Genomic DNA, 15,337 nt, shown 5'->3' on the forward strand with positions numbered 1-15,337 from the left:
ATCATCATCCTCATCATCTGCGGCCTCTGTACAGGATTATTTCTGACAGCAGACCGCTGTGCTGTGTTTTAATTGGATGCAACCGCTCCGGAGAAGTGAAGCCCCCACAGTGGAGCCGGTGTGACGAGACTGCAGAGCGCTCACCCTCTGTGAGGCCTCCTTGGACAACACGTCGTACTTCTCTCTGAACAGCAGGTGGCGCTCTTGAGGCGGTGCAGCGTCCAGTCCCGTGCAGCCGGCATCGCTCACCCTGAACAGAGGATAGTGCTGCAGCACCGGGAGAACATGGGAGTTAATACCTTTTTATTGTTTTTTGTTTGTTTTTTAATTCTAGAAGGATGTTGAGGACATTTGATATCTCGCAGGGAAAAAGATTGACGGGAGTTGATGTCAAGATCCTGAGATGTTTAGTCCCAAAACCCGGCTAAAGCAACCACTTCACACAACAATTACAAACAATAAATTAGCCGATTGGCTGAAAATGAATCAACACAAATTTGTCATTTATCAAGGAAAACGTAATAATTCATCTACTTTTTATTAATAAATAAATGTTTTCTGGTTCAAGCTTCTGAAATGTGAGGATTTACTGTTTTTTACGGTTTATTTAATTGTATATAGGTTAACATGTTTGGGTTTTGGACAAAATTAGTAATTTGTACAAGTAATGTGTAACTGAGTAATGTGTTAATATTTTGAAATAATACATGTTTTATGCATGTTAGACACATTTATCCAAAATTCTTTTGGTTTTTTTCTGGATCTTCCCAAAACAATTGGACATAGTTTGTGGGATTTGAACAGCAGGTGGGTGCACAGCGTTACTCTAGTCCACGGTGTCGGTTAACGGGGCAACTGCTAGTTAGTTGTTCTTTATAATCTTTTTAGAATAACCTACTCAGAACTGTCAGAAAACAATGACAAATGTCTTCAAACGCTTGTGTTGTTTCTGTAGCCGCGCTGGTAGAGCAGGTCGGGCCCAAAGCCAGAATGGATTTGATTTACAGTGATGTGGAACAGACACATGAATTCAAACATCAAATCAACTGCTTACATATCTGCTTGAAGGGATGTTTAAACATTCCCACGAGGCAGCTTCTTCCTCACTGTGACTCATGCTTGTGTGCTTTACTTACTAACTAAGTTTAGACAAGTGGACGCCACTGAATGGGAGCGAGTTAACCACACAATAGTCAGTTAGACATGACTAACCTTACACCCTTTGTTCTGTTTATCACCAGCACACACACTCGATACACTTTCTTCTTCCTCCTTCAGACTGCTTTGCTCAAAGACCCATTTTATAGTCTCAAAGTTCCTTGTTCCAACCTTGTGGGACTCACTTTCTTACTTTCTCCGGCGCAGTACGAATGTTTAAATCTGTCCTGCTGTCCATACTGGCTGGTAATAGATCCGTCTCATGTCATTGACAGGAGAATAAAACCACGGCCCTCCCAGATAATTTGAGCGGATCAAATTCAGTAGGTGTCCTATTAGTGAGAAATGATTTTCTTTCCTTTGATCATCCCTCTCCTCTGAGGTCACCGAGGAGCCAGGAATGGGTAATAGGACAGGAAGTACACATTCATCTTCCCTTGTACATATGAGTTTGTGATTACGGAGACAAGCTCGATCACTTCAGCACTGATTCTAGAGGAGCTTCTGATGAAGAGCGCTTGTATCCTTCCCCGCTTCGCGCGTTAAGACAGAAAGAGAGAACACCAGCAGAGCGCAGCAGCGCTTTACCTGCAGCATGATGGGAGGTGTGGGAGGGTAGAGCTGCGCGGCCTCGCAGCTGTCCGTCACCCCGCTGCCCGACTGTGAACTCTGCAGGAAAGACAGCGGAGTCTTAGCGTACCGTCTTATCCACGAGCTCGCAATATGTCCTCCAACGACGTTTGTTGTTTTGTTTCCCTCCACTTCTCGTGCAGGAAGACAGAAACACAATCAGCCGCCGCTTTAAAAAAGCAGCCAAACGCCTGCTCCAAGTACGACTGCGCTTCGGGATGGAAGTGTGTGTTTTTCCTTCTTCCGCCCCTTGACTTTGAGTCTTTCTCACTACACGAGCAGCAGAGAGTGTGTGTGTGTGTGTGTGTGTGTGTGTGTGTGTGTGTGTGTGTGTGTTCAATTTGCCGACAGCCCGAACGCCTGCAAACCAACTTCCAAACAAAATGTTCCCCGCACCTGAAGAGAGCAGTTGAGGTCTCTGGAGAGTTTGATCAGCTCCTTCTCCACCGACTGGCAGATGGGACAGCCGTCGCCGTGAAGGGCCACGCTGTTCACCAGCAGGAAGCTGGAGAGAGAAGACACGGCAACAACACTCAGCAACTGTGCCAGGAAGTCGGAGAGAAGACACGTCGTATAACAATGTTCTCATTCTGGGGGCATTCAGAGCATTTGGTTGAGCGCCTTCACAATGAATCCAGCATTGCTGCGGTGACCTCTGTGGGGTTAGAGGTCGACTGTTGAGCGGCTGACACCAGCTCAGCGGGGTGTCTCTTCATGTGACAGCACACACGCAGGATGTATTTTATGGATATTTTAGGCATTTGAGGACTTCCTTGTGAAACTAGATGAAACAATGTACATCAGGGTTTAATAATGAGTATTTGTATCATTAATACTTAGTGTTGTCGACATTTCACAACATTAATATTCTAAATGGGTCCCTTTGTATTTCCTGTTTTGATCACGCAGTAGCAGACAGGAAGTGAACAGGGAACAACGCTGTTGCCGTAGCAACAGAATGGGGACAAAAAGGTCTGTAATCGATACAAAGTTACAGTTTAAAATTATTAAAGTTTTCATTTTAGCACCTTTTTGCATTAGTTACACCTGTATAATGAAAACATAATGCATAGTTGGGAAATAAGTAACAAAAACAGTAATCTACAATGTAAACAATGAAATACATAATGAATTATTTTTAGTTTAGTTATGCAAACATGAGTCTATTTTTTCTTTCTGTATTACATATATATATATATATGTATATATATATATATATATATATATATATATATATATATATATACATATATATATATATATATATATATATATACATATATATATATATATATATATATATATATATATATATATACATATATATATATATATATATATATATATATATATATATATATATATATATATATATACATATATATATATTACTCATTGTATTAAAGGATTTATGTCTATGTTGGATTCCTAAAACCATATTTTCTTAAATAAAGTGAAATAATGATAGAATATTAGAATAAAACAACATGTCTGTCTAAAATAAAGATGAAAATAAATGACTTCAGTTGAAACTTCATGAAAAAACAATGCACCGCACAATAATTGAACTTTAGTTATGAACATCCTTGTAGCTAGTTTCATATTGTAGTGAATATACCAGAACGTCTTATAGTTTCATATATTCAGTTTCCAGGAAAACAAGAAGAAGGTTTAAGGACTTTCAGGACTCACTACCAAACTAAATGGGCGGGAAGTAGATTTTTTGCATAATCAGCAGACTGTGAAAACTGAAATGCAAAGTCATATTTTTTTGCCTTGAAGCAAAGATCTCAGATCTCTGGAGAAGTGAACTCTCTTGTCTTATTTAAGAGCACTCCTCCCGTCACAGACTGCCTCTCTAGGGGGGGATTAAACCTGTGACCTTCCGGTCTGATGAGTCACGTTCCTGCGGGGTCCTCATGTGCGTCGCATCCACTCACTTGACTCCCTTTTTGGTGACGATCCTGGTGGAGGAAGCGTTGAAGACCTTCTCGAAGCGCTGCAGCTTGAACCAGTCCATCCTGCGGGGAGACAGACAGACGACACGCTCACCACACGGAAATCAAAATAGCCAACCTGCTGCTCGGTCTGCCACGTCGGTCCGTCACGCGGGGTTACATAAGAGTGTGTGTCTGCATGCTCCCAAATTTATGAATCACATAGGCATGAAATGACAAACTGCAGGAGGATTTCATGCAGCGTGGTGTGTTTGCTTTCACCGCTTCTTCCACTGAGAGTTTAAGAAGAAGAATTTCAAACAAAAGAGGGGGTTACGTACACACACGCACGCACACGGACACGCACAAAGAACGCAACCTCAACGCAATATAATGCAATCTGATACTGACAGTCAGGCTCAATAAACATAAAGTAAGACCTCTGTAATACTAGTTTTATCTTGAACAGTTGAGTCTGTCAGGTCTCCAGTATGTCGTCTGTAATGAAGCTTGTTACAATAACATTTACAACAATATTTTAACATATCGCCGTCCCATAAAACAACACATGAGACGTGACCTCAGTGTTCTTGCAGATAACTAGAGAATGTCATGACCTTGTTCAGTATATCTCAGTAAAAGTCCTCCTCATTGGCTCATAATCAAATATTTCCTCAAAGATAATGCAACATGGACAAAGTCCCTTTGTTCTTATCGTCTGCTGACTCGGCACTCTAACAGCATATGAGGCTTTTATTCACATTTATTTGGCAGCCAATAGTCTTCTTTAGATACAACAGCTTTTCTTCCGGTTTCAGATGTTTGTAACCGAAGAATACAATTTTAAAAAATCATCACCCAGAGGTATTGTGAGGTCTAACAAGTGAGGAATTTAAAGTCCTTCTTTTATTGTGACGCCCGACCTGAACTCATGACAGCTTTATCAGAGGTTACCTGAGCCTGGTGGAGTATGAAGACTAAAGGTTGAACCATAAAAACAATAAGCCTGTTCAGCCTGTTTCTTACTCATAATGGAAACCGATGTCATGGTTGCCGACCAGTACGACCAGTTCGGTGTCAGCGGAGTGTCTGAACATCCTGTGGAAGCGCCGCACGTCGTCCTCCCAGTGCTGCAGAGAGACAACACAAGCACACACTTGAGCGCCGGGCCTTTAATAAGACCAAACCCGCCTGGGAAGCTTCATGAGAGCTAATGGGATCTCTGTGGGTCACCCAGCAGCTCCCATGGGTGCCTGTCTGAGCCGGGTGGCTTTGATTCACACTCCAGATTCAATTCTGCACCTGCAGGGGCCCAAGCCGCACACAGGAGACATTTAATTACATCAGCGCTCTGGGTTTACGTGATGTTTTTTCTTCTGATGTGTCTCTAAATGACTCCCGGGTGCTACTCTGAACTAGGGGGGGGATTGACAGATGCACGCATTACAAAAACAATGCTGATTTTAGGTTCTGAAATGTGTAGATTTGCATCTTTTTTTTTATGGTTTATGTCTTTTTGAATTAGTAAAAAAAAAAAAAGAGGAAATAGCCATTAGTTGCTGCGTGCCCTACTTGTGTTATGATTTCTCTTTCTGTAAATTCAAAGCTTTGAATTATTAAGAGAAAGCCTGAGACAATAAGTCAGTTAAAGGGAACTATTCTTTATCAACCACAGTTACATGTACACAAGAAGGTCTGTGAAACCCCATGAGCCTCCAGGTCAGGATTTCTGGAAAGAGACTTTTCCAAATATATGTAATTGATGCTCTGAGCACCACAAGTGGAGTGCCACATAGTCCTGTTCTATTGGAGAGTAGGCAGACATCTTGATGTTTCCCAAACTACCAAAACATACATATATATATAGTTTAGATTTTGTCAAACTGACTGTGCTTTCAAGTTCTAAAACGTGAGGATTTCCACTGTCATTCGAGAAAATAATTGATACACAACGAAAAGATCTCGATATAGCTGCAGACTTCCTCCAGTATTTATTTTTCTGAAAATGTAAAGCTTTTGGGCCCTTCCTCTTGCAAACAAAAAACATCCCACAATTTACAGAAGAGATGCCAAGCGAGTGTGAAAATGAACGAGGGGAACATAATAGATTATTGGAGACGTTACCGTCTGCAAGCTCTATTTCCTGTTTTAATGAGGCTTTCCTGCGTGCTGCACTTGCTCAACACCTCATCTTTCTTCCATCTGACTTGACGGATCACATATGACGATCCAGTAATAGATGTGTGAGCTTTTCTCCCAGATGATGTTTTTGTTTTTTTCCTACAGGATGAATGAACCTTGAAGAGCTGAGAGGATGCAGGTTGCTGCTGTTGTTTATGTTTTCCTTGAAAAAACCTGCAGCCTCCGGTGCCTGGATGGTACAAGGTGATGATGATGATGATGATGACCAGAGAGTGCTGGCCCCTGCTCTGCATCTTCTTCCACCATCACCATCATCACTACCACCATCCTCCTCATCCTCATCATAAGCACGGTGGGTTTTCAGACAAAGCAAGAAGGGAACAAGGGAGCTCTACGTTACCTTCGGTGAGCTCCACTTGCCTTCGTCGAAGATATCCCCGAGAATAAACACTATTTCGGGCCTGAGCAGCCACAGAGCGGTCTGGAAAGCCCTCTCCATCTGCCATTCCCTGTGCGTTTGGAGACAACAAGTAAGCGTCATTCGTTGTTTTTGTTTACAGTCCTGCAGAGCCCCGGAGCACGAACGGCTGGATCGAGGACGAGTGATGGATTGCTTCTTAAAAAAAAAAAAAAAAAAAAAAAAATACAACATAAAACAAATAAAAAAAAGACATTACCTCCTCAGCTTGTCGAACCAGTGTCCTCCGACGGCTCCGAGGAGGTGCGTGTCCGACAGCACCATGGCGCGGACCGCTGCGTCCATCGGCCGGCCGTCGATGCCCTCTCCCCCGCGTGCATGGCTGATCTTCGGCCAGGCGCACTTGAGGATGGTCGGGAAGTAAATGAGATACTCGCAGTAAAAGAAAGCGCCGCCGACCAGGAGGATCAGCACCAGCGCGACCATCCACCTGACGCTAAACCTCGGCATCTCGTTGTTATTCGGCGTCTGGGATGCCCTGAACTGGCGCACTGGCGGTGATGGAGCGGTCCATGAGGCATCTTCCCCCCCTCGTCCAGACGCGACTGTTCAGGTCTCCAGCCGTGTGATGCTCATGGCAAGTGGCTCTGAGGCCCCGTTGTTCCCGGTGTTCAAAATATGAGATATAAAGTATAAAAAAAACGCAAAATGCCCTCAGCCTGTAGAGAGACATGCAGCCGAGAGAGGAGCAGCAGTCTGCAGCTGATGCGCAACCAACTCGCACCTCTCTGCTCTGAACCGTCAAGCTGGAAACAGCATTTCCGGTGCTGGTTCTTTCAAAAATAAAACTGAAAATGCAATTTTACGATCGCATCTATTTGGAAAATGATGTGTGTTTTAAAATGGAATATGTGATGTACTCAGATGTTTTACCTCAGTAAAAGTAGCAATACCACACGGTACAAATCGTGGCAATTATGTAAGCTTTTATTTCTCCCACCACTTGGTTGGGCAGGTTACACACAACTACAGATATATGGAACACATATGTAAAATATCTTAAAAACAATCATTACTGTCAAATAGCATTTCTTGTGAGTGATAGTGGTTGAGAAAGTATACAAGTAAACGCATTCAAATCTTACATAAAGTACAAAAGTAATATCATCAAAGTATATGTTAAGTACCAAGAGTAAATTCACTCATCATGCAGCATGGCACGTTTCAGAATGAAATATGATAATTATTCATGTATCAATGTGTAAGCATCACTAATATTTTTTCAGCATAACATACAACTTGTGTTACACTCTTGTAAATACATCTTAAATGTATCTTTTATTTTTTTATTATCTCACAAAGTCCCACTTTTTTCTCTCTCAAACGTGGCAAATTAAATTCAATAAAAAAAAAGAAGAAAATCGGCCAACTTCCGGTATTTTTCTTGCGAACACCTGCTGACTTGACTGTATGATCGAGGAGAGGTGGAGGGTGGGAGGGATGGCCAGACCGAGATAGAGGAACAACAAGACTTGAGTTAAAAGTTCATAAAGAAGCCATGTTATCATTTCGTAACCAATAGGACTGTTAATAAATCTGATCAGTGGTCAAATCTGACAAAATCTGGCATCTGTCCACACAAACATACAAATACTAACAGATGGAAAGGAGCCAACACCTATGGGACAAAGGAGATTAAGTGATTACGAGCTGAAATCTAATCAGCGGGAGACCGCTTGTGTGTGCAGCCATGAAACTACAAGCAGAGGAGTTTCAGCCACACAGGAAACTACTTTAACCAAACTGATCTATTTATGGCCTTAAGCTACACCTGCTCAACCAGTCGGTCTGCGTTCACGAGTCATGCATGTTCCTGTTATGATCTGCTTTTGCATGCAAAGAGGGGCCCCTTGACTCACGTCCTGTCTTCCCGCTGACTCTCCCTAAAACATTTGTTGAAACTTATGTTCAGAGCGAGACTTGACTCGTGCAGAATGGGGAAGCTGCAGGAGTGAAAAGTAGAGCATTGCAACATCAGCACGGAGAGGAAACGGATGCATGGCAACATGACTACAGGGAAAGGCATCTCAGTTTTTCAGACTTGTGAATTCTTTGTATAAATGATTCTTTTTGTCTCGAGAAACCAAAGTAAGAGGGTGGAGCCTCAAAACTCTGCTCCCCTCCAGATGTTGGGCCTGGCTTTGCTCCACTCACAAGTCGGAGAGGGCGTGAATTGCAGAGGACATGTATTTGCTTTAAATTGTAAACTGACTCTCAAATGTGCGACTTGGTTGTAAACCCTGGAACTGATTAACAGAGCTGTCCTGTGAGTAGAAAGAAGAAAGCGCTGATATCAACAAACCCACATCACGTCTTTATGTAAAAAGATTGTTCACACAAAGAAACTCAAAAGCTGGGAGCGGTCAGAGGCTTTAGTCTCTCCTGTGGGTCAAACTATGAACACATTAATAACATATGACTACTAGGCGCTGTAGCAAATGCCACATTTGAACAAAATAATAAATAGTGCATCTGTTGGACACTATATTCAGCCGTGGATTAATACACATTGATTTGTTTTTAATGTTGTTTTGTGGCACAGAAGAAGATTAATCAGTCCGCATTAAGGATTCTTGCATCTGTTCATCGTCGACAAAGAATATCACGCTTCATTAACGCAACAACTGAAGACATTTCCGCGAGTCGAGTGTGCACTTCAGGAGATGACGCCCCGCTCGTGTTATAGGGAAGTGGTGAAAGTATCTGCTGCTTCTCTGCGATACGGATTTGATTTATGGTAACTCTCCATGGTCCGCTCATTATGAGATCCTTGTGCAGATGTTATGCTGTGTGGGTGAAAAGAGAAGTGCAACTGTAAGCTCCCCTTACCTGAGGCCTGCCAACGCTGTTTCACAGCTGAATTTAAAAGTGAGAGGAGTGATACAAGTAATGGTGAAGAACCAGCAGCTTTTGCACTGTTTTCTTTAAAAGAAAATTGATATTTTAAGCTTGACATTTAATTCAGGAGGGGCAGGTCACCTATCCAGGTTGCATTTTCTGACCTAAGAAATGATCTATTATGATAATAATATTAATCTGTGTTAGAATATTTATTTAAATGTAGTGTCTGAATGTGGTTCAGCTTGTAAATGAGAGTTAGAGTTAGATGAGAAGACACTATGTGGGGCAAACAAGTAGCTGGAGCCAAAGGTACACAATCCTTAAAAACAAAATCACTATTTAACAAGTTCCCTTGAATTGAACTAATTCAACCAGCAGAGACTCCAGGAAGTTACTGCTCCTATTCAAGACACTTTGGCAAATATCCCCTCTAACAAACACAATATTTTCCTAAAGAATACCTTTCAATTGATACAAACTAGTTTCAATGTCTAAAAAAAAACAGAGTCATGACAAAACTGAAGCCTTTCCATCACTTTAATAAGACACTATATCACCACAGGGTCTCCATATGCACAGTGCTTCTCAATACCAAGGTTGAACCAATTTCCTTTTCCTCCTTTATAGGCACTGGTGACTATTCTTGCCCAGCCGTGTTCTCCCTGAAAACAAAACATGTGTTTTTATTCTGCATGCAGGAAAGCAAAGTCAATGACACCACTGGGTCGCAACTTAAAAGATAAGAGAGTGAAGTCATGACTTTGAAAGTAGTGAGGTGTGCACATTTTAGCCGCAGGGCTGATTCATGTCAGACTGAAAGCAGAAAGAGAGAGAGAGAGACCAACCCAAAACTCTCCCCAGGAGTTCCTGACGATCCAGTACTCGGTTTCATCCTCGGCCACGCCCCAACCAGCCACAGAGACAATGTGATTTGGCAAAGACAGCGGGTGAAACTCGGAGAAGATCCCTCCAGTGTATTCCTCCAGGCCGTCGGTGGCCATCAGGGCACAACTGAAAGACAGAGTGGAGAGTTTCTCAAGTCTGAATCTTTTTTTCGTGGAAAGGGCAGTGCTTTCGGGCTGTAAAAGCAGCAGTAAATATTGCTCTAGTTAAATTAAATGTGTCTCAGGCAGTGTGGGAACTTTGAGTGTCACATGCAGTTTTCTGATCGAAATTATTTGCAGTCAGATGTTGTTTTCAACACATACTGACGCTCATATTTCATGAAAAAGTTGTTTTAACTCAATCTGCAGGTATTAGAAAAGAATATTTATAAGACCTTGTTCATACAGCATGGATTTTCTTTAAAGACTAAATAAAGCTGTCAAAGCCAGAACTTTACTGAAGTAATAACAGCTCGTGAAAGATATTAAGCTATAAATGGACAGATTAAGGAAAATAAGGCAATTGTTGGGTGATGTAAGTCTAAGTTGTGTTTATTAATAAATTGGATACATGGTGAAAAATGTGTCTGAATGTTAGATACAAGATGAATAGTTTACTGTATTTTGAAGACGAATGCAAGTGAAATAAAGTTATACTCCTGCTGCTGCTTTTCTCAGTTTTTAAATGATAAAATATGTATCTAAAAATAAAAACGTCACTATGATGAAGAATCGCTGTGAAAAGTTCGAGCTGAATCACTTCACACAGAGTGTGTAGGTGGATGGATAATTAGGAAATGACTGGGGAGGATGACTTACTCTACCTGATGGGCCCATTGCTGTAAATTTCCGCTTTTATCTTGTTTCTCCCAGAAACTTTTCCATAGTCGCCCACTTTCCAAATAGTGTAGTTCTTCACGATGGCACAGGATTGGAAGAAGGAGCAGGTGCCACACTGGTTGAACTGCTCACACTCTAAAACAAATGACATGATCTATAATGATTCACAGCGCAGTGCAACGCGTACCCTGCAATTTCATTTCATTTCCATGAAGATACATTTTTTATTTCCAGTATACTGTTACAATGTGATGTAAAAAGCAAAATCGCAAATGTGTTTAGACCAGGGTGTCCACATACTTCTGACAATATAGTGTAAATTCAACATGGTAAGATAGAAATTGTATATTTGTATACTTTGGTTTTTGGCTTGGTAGTTGTTGCAGGTTTCATCAGGAATGCCTCTCTCGTGTGCGTAGGCGTAGACTTTCATGTGATCTCCTCCGTAACAAGAGCCCGCCCCCCCACAGTCTATCACGTTCTGGACTGACAGGTAGGCCGACGGCCACGCCCCTCCGCGCTTCACGTTGATACGGTCTTGGAGAAAAGAGCGACAATGACAAACGGTAAAGTTTAGTCAAAGGATCAAAGGATGCTTTCACTTGGGTGGGCGATTAGAAATTGCTTAATATAGCGCATCACAATATGCATACTGTATATAACATTTTTTACATCAATCCCAATTTCTGTCTATCCCTCTATTACCATCTTGTCTTATCTCCTCCCTCCTCAACCCCCCACTTGATTACCAGCGAGTGCACTGGTGGCTCCCATGGCCCAGCAGGACCCACAGTACTGGGGGATGTGCTGGTTCCGTGTGACGCTCACATAATTCTTTCCCTCGATGTTCCTCCAGTCCCAGGACGGAGGAAGGTCCGACACCTTCACATACTCATGTGGGCGGGGCCGTGTCCTGAAATAAGTCAAAATGATGAGGCTCATATCCAGTTATCCAGTGATCTTGTAGGATATAGACACATCAATGCATTTGTGATGTAGAAACATATGATAACGCAGAAAAGTCATGTTTCAATTAGACATTTATGATGCCCCTCCCACTTTCTTAGAGGCTGTTTCAGCAGAGGAGGGTCGTTAGCTTGATTAAGCCCACCTGGGCCTTTTGGTTGTGCACCTTGATTGTGTTAGTTTTAAGTGTAACCATGCATGGATTTCCTCCTGGTCACATTCCCTGAGTCAGTTTGTGACAAATGGGGCCTGGTCCCGGATGCCAACCCATTTGGTCAGATTAAATGTAGCCTTAATGTGACAAATGAGGCTTGCTTATTGGCACTAATTTGTTTTTTTTAAATACTTTTTGTGGTCTGTCAGCGTTCTTTTCAGTACAGATTTAAATGCATCAGGTATTTAGCATGGTGACAGATTTTTGGGAACAGGATTTTTGTTTGGTTACTTTTGTGGAGTTAATTTCTGTTTGAAGGGAGCAGCATACTAGGTGAGTATGGACACATCTTGGTTGGTAGATCCCATGCATTCAGCCAGCACTGGTTGTTTTTTCTTTACTGCATGCCGCCAGCTTCTGATTATCTTTTGGTGGAATGGGTTCACAAGTGTCTTCCACCAGGGACGAGGGTTGGAACCAGCTGGATGGGAACCTGTGTTCTGTGTGAGCTTTCATTTTTAGTCGTAGTGGTTCCTGTACTTGTTGTTGTACATACAGTGACTGCTTGAAAAAAGTGAATAAGAACCTGTTGGTCTGGTCTTGTGTTAACTTGCTCTTAAGTGTCAAGATGCTTGTGTTAATTGTAATGTTTGGTTTCTGCTTTGTATTCTTTAAATGACTTGCTAGTGAGCATTTTGTTTAGATCATTTGTAATTTTGTATTTGTACAATGTTTCACTCTCACCTGTGAAACAGTTCTGTGTTGGTCCTATTTTTGTGTTTTTTTTTTAAAATTTTTTTTTAGGGAAATACTTTGAAAGTGTGAAACTATCCTTAATTTGTTTTTTCATTTCACCATATTCTCAAAGTTGCTCCCCTGGTTTCAAGGCTGCTGAGTTAACAAGATGTACCTCCAAATGTAGCATACCATGTAAAGTACTCGAGTACAAGCTGCTTGGTAACGTTACTCCTTGAGTAACGTAAAGTAGTTGCTAACAGATTAGTGACGTAAGAGTTACGTTACATTTTTCCAGATGACTAATGTTGATTTACTATAAACTCACCACTGTAGGCTGGCAAATACTTCAGGAAGACTACAACGGAACGCGTGCACTTACTGAAAGTACTATCCAAACGGCAGGAACATAAAGTAACTGGCGGTAACGGGTCGGTGTCTGACGGTGCACATTAACAGTCAGTCAGAAGGAAAAAGTACATTTTTCTCGCCACTTACTTGACAGAGTCGGGTCTGTCGTCGGTGATGGGTTTATAACACGACTCTGCTGTAAGTCTGGAGGAGCTGATTTGCAAATAAAATGACGCTAAGCAAAACAGCAGTGATGCGTTTGTTGTTGTAGACGCCATGTTGGATCTCCCTTAATGCCTTCACGTGACGGGCACACATCGCCCCCTGTCGGCAGCGCGGACAACCTGCACGTCATATTGGCGGTAAATGTCATAATAGATGTGGGACAGAACTTATTTTCGAAACTGTGTTGAACAAGTTCACAGAGCTTTACTTGTGTAAAAGTAGCAAAGCTGTTGTAGAAATGCTTTTAGTTTAAGTACTAATCCTGCATTTAAAGTGTAACTAGAAAACAGGCTTTAGCATCATACAATACTTAAATTACAAACATATGCCTTGTGCAGAGTTTTTACTTGTAGAAAACAACTTTATACATGACTGTGCGTTATTAGGTCTTATAATAATACAACATTATTTCATGGTTGCATTTTTATTCATATTTATTGACTAAAGCTGTCAAATGCATGTACTGAAGGTGTATAAAGCAGCATATAATGGAAACTTAATTTCCGTTTTCATGTACTTTAAAAAAAAAAACCCCATTGTACTTCAGTACAGTAACCTATAGTTGAGCATATGTACATGGTCACTTTCCAACTTTGACAGATCAGGAACAATTCAGTAGACCACAGAAGTCTGCACAAACCTTAATGACCTATTAGCCGCAGGCCTATAACTAAAATGTATAAAACTGAAATAGTAATGAAAACATCAATTGTCCTTCACATTGTGCAAGTGAAGACTGTCAGTTTACGGAGAGAACTTTCAAACTAGAACGCTTGTCCATTCTGGAATTAAATTTTTTCTTGATAAAGATAGTTTGCCAGCTGACTCCATTGTGCTTTTCACCACACTGATCAATAAAGTCATCTGAATAAAAACAGCTGTTGGAGTGTTGCAGGTTTTGCAGGATCAGCAGGAAACTTTTAGATAACACACTCAGTTTCCAGTTACAATCACATTAAACCTAATGCGGCTGTTTGGTTTTAAAGGATATTTTGATGCTCTTAACACGGTTAGTATATCACGGGATGAGGCTCAACTTCAATCACGGGCTGTTTTTGTGAAAGGGAAGCACTATTGTTTGTGCTTTTAATGATTCGACTTGAATCAGATTAGATGTGCATTAGGCACCTAATGAACCTTCAGCAGAAGCACAAGATAAATCACCAGTTATTTGTTGTGTGATCCATATTCAGATTGTGATGCCTAGCAGCTCATGTAAAAGCTGTTCAGCAGTGAGAGGAAATGAGGTGCATGCGTTGATGTTAATGTGAGCTTAAGAACATTTAGGAACATTGGCTTTAAAAATGAATTAGCTGCTTCCTGCTGGGCCCCAAAAAAGGTTGAACGGGTCTGAAGGCAAATGGCAAAACTAAAAGTGACGGTATAGTTTTACAGATCATTATCTTTATTATCTTTATTATTAGCAGATGCCACTCTGCTTGTACAATTATTTATTTATTTATTTTTAGCTTTCAATACATTTCTGGGCCGGTTTTGTTAAATTTTGTTTCTATTATTTACATTGTTGGTCTACAGATGAGGAATTATACTGAGAAGCTCAAAAGTTATTATTCAGGGAGGAAATTGATCATAGAAGGAACGGAAATTGTTGTGTATGTACTCTAAATACATGTATTTTGCAGCTTATTCAATACATAGCTTTACTTCAATAATGTTTGCAGCTACATATTTTACACATAGTTTGATCAGTTCATAAAATAATGCAGATACTATTTAACACTGTTAAAAATATTCTTTACGCATCAGTGCAACAACCATAATGATGTCGTATATATCTGAATAGGAAGTTTATTTGTTAACCTTTATACTGTGTTATTGGCCTTTTTAAAAAGTGAGTGAACACTTTGAGGTTCTAAGTATTTCTTTACGGTTCTTTCCAGCTCCACATGTAACCCACACAGCTGAAAACAATGTATGCAGGGAAATTTTGAAAGTATTATAAATGTAGGAAGTCATTGGTTGCAGTACAAGCCGC

At 41.0% G+C, this 15,337-nt stretch overlaps 2 protein-coding genes across 2 annotated transcripts; both read right to left on the reverse strand.

Annotated features, from left to right (window-relative positions):
* Positions 1-144: 144 nt before the first annotated feature.
* Positions 145-6,992, reverse strand: LOC137799512 (metallophosphoesterase 1-like; the record flags this gene model as incomplete). The annotated part of the gene is made up of 7 exons (XM_068596307.1): positions 6,545-6,992; positions 6,268-6,376; positions 4,752-4,855; positions 3,729-3,809; positions 2,185-2,293; positions 1,747-1,827; positions 145-267 (listed from the first exon to the last, which is right to left on the reverse strand). Coding segments are annotated over exons 1-7 (858 nt in total), but the record flags the coding sequence as incomplete, so codon positions are not given.
* A 2,713-nt stretch (positions 6,993-9,705) lies between these two features.
* LOC137799513 (cathepsin Z-like) lies at positions 9,706-13,424 on the reverse strand. The gene is made up of 6 exons (XM_068596308.1): positions 13,264-13,424; positions 11,660-11,823; positions 11,268-11,447; positions 10,895-11,045; positions 10,032-10,197; positions 9,706-9,848 (listed from the first exon to the last, which is right to left on the reverse strand). The coding sequence occupies exons 1-6, from the start codon at positions 13,392-13,394 to the stop codon at positions 9,735-9,737; spliced, it is 906 nt and encodes a 301-aa protein (XP_068452409.1). The 5' UTR covers positions 13,395-13,424; the 3' UTR covers positions 9,706-9,734.
* Positions 13,425-15,337: the final 1,913 nt, after the last annotated feature.

Source organism: Clinocottus analis, unplaced genomic scaffold (assembly GCF_023055335.1).
Source record: "Clinocottus analis isolate CAN_PGR_092001 unplaced genomic scaffold, fCliAna1.0.p SCAF_353, whole genome shotgun sequence".
Lineage (NCBI taxonomy): Eukaryota > Metazoa > Chordata > Actinopteri > Perciformes > Cottidae > Clinocottus > Clinocottus analis.

Bases quoted from the DNA above. Each gene is read 5' to 3' on its own strand.
- LOC137799513 (XM_068596308.1), bottom strand. From the start codon at position 13,394: ATGGCGTCTACAACAACAAACGCATCACTGCTGTTTTGCTTAGCGTCA. The intron at 11,824-13,263 runs GTAAGTGGCGAG...GACTTATTTCAG, and splicing joins GACAGACCCGACTCTGTCAA to GACACGGCCCCGCCCACATG. The intron at 10,198-10,894 runs GTAGAGTAAGTC...TCTGTCTTTCAG, and splicing joins TACAGCAATGGGCCCATCAG to TTGTGCCCTGATGGCCACCG.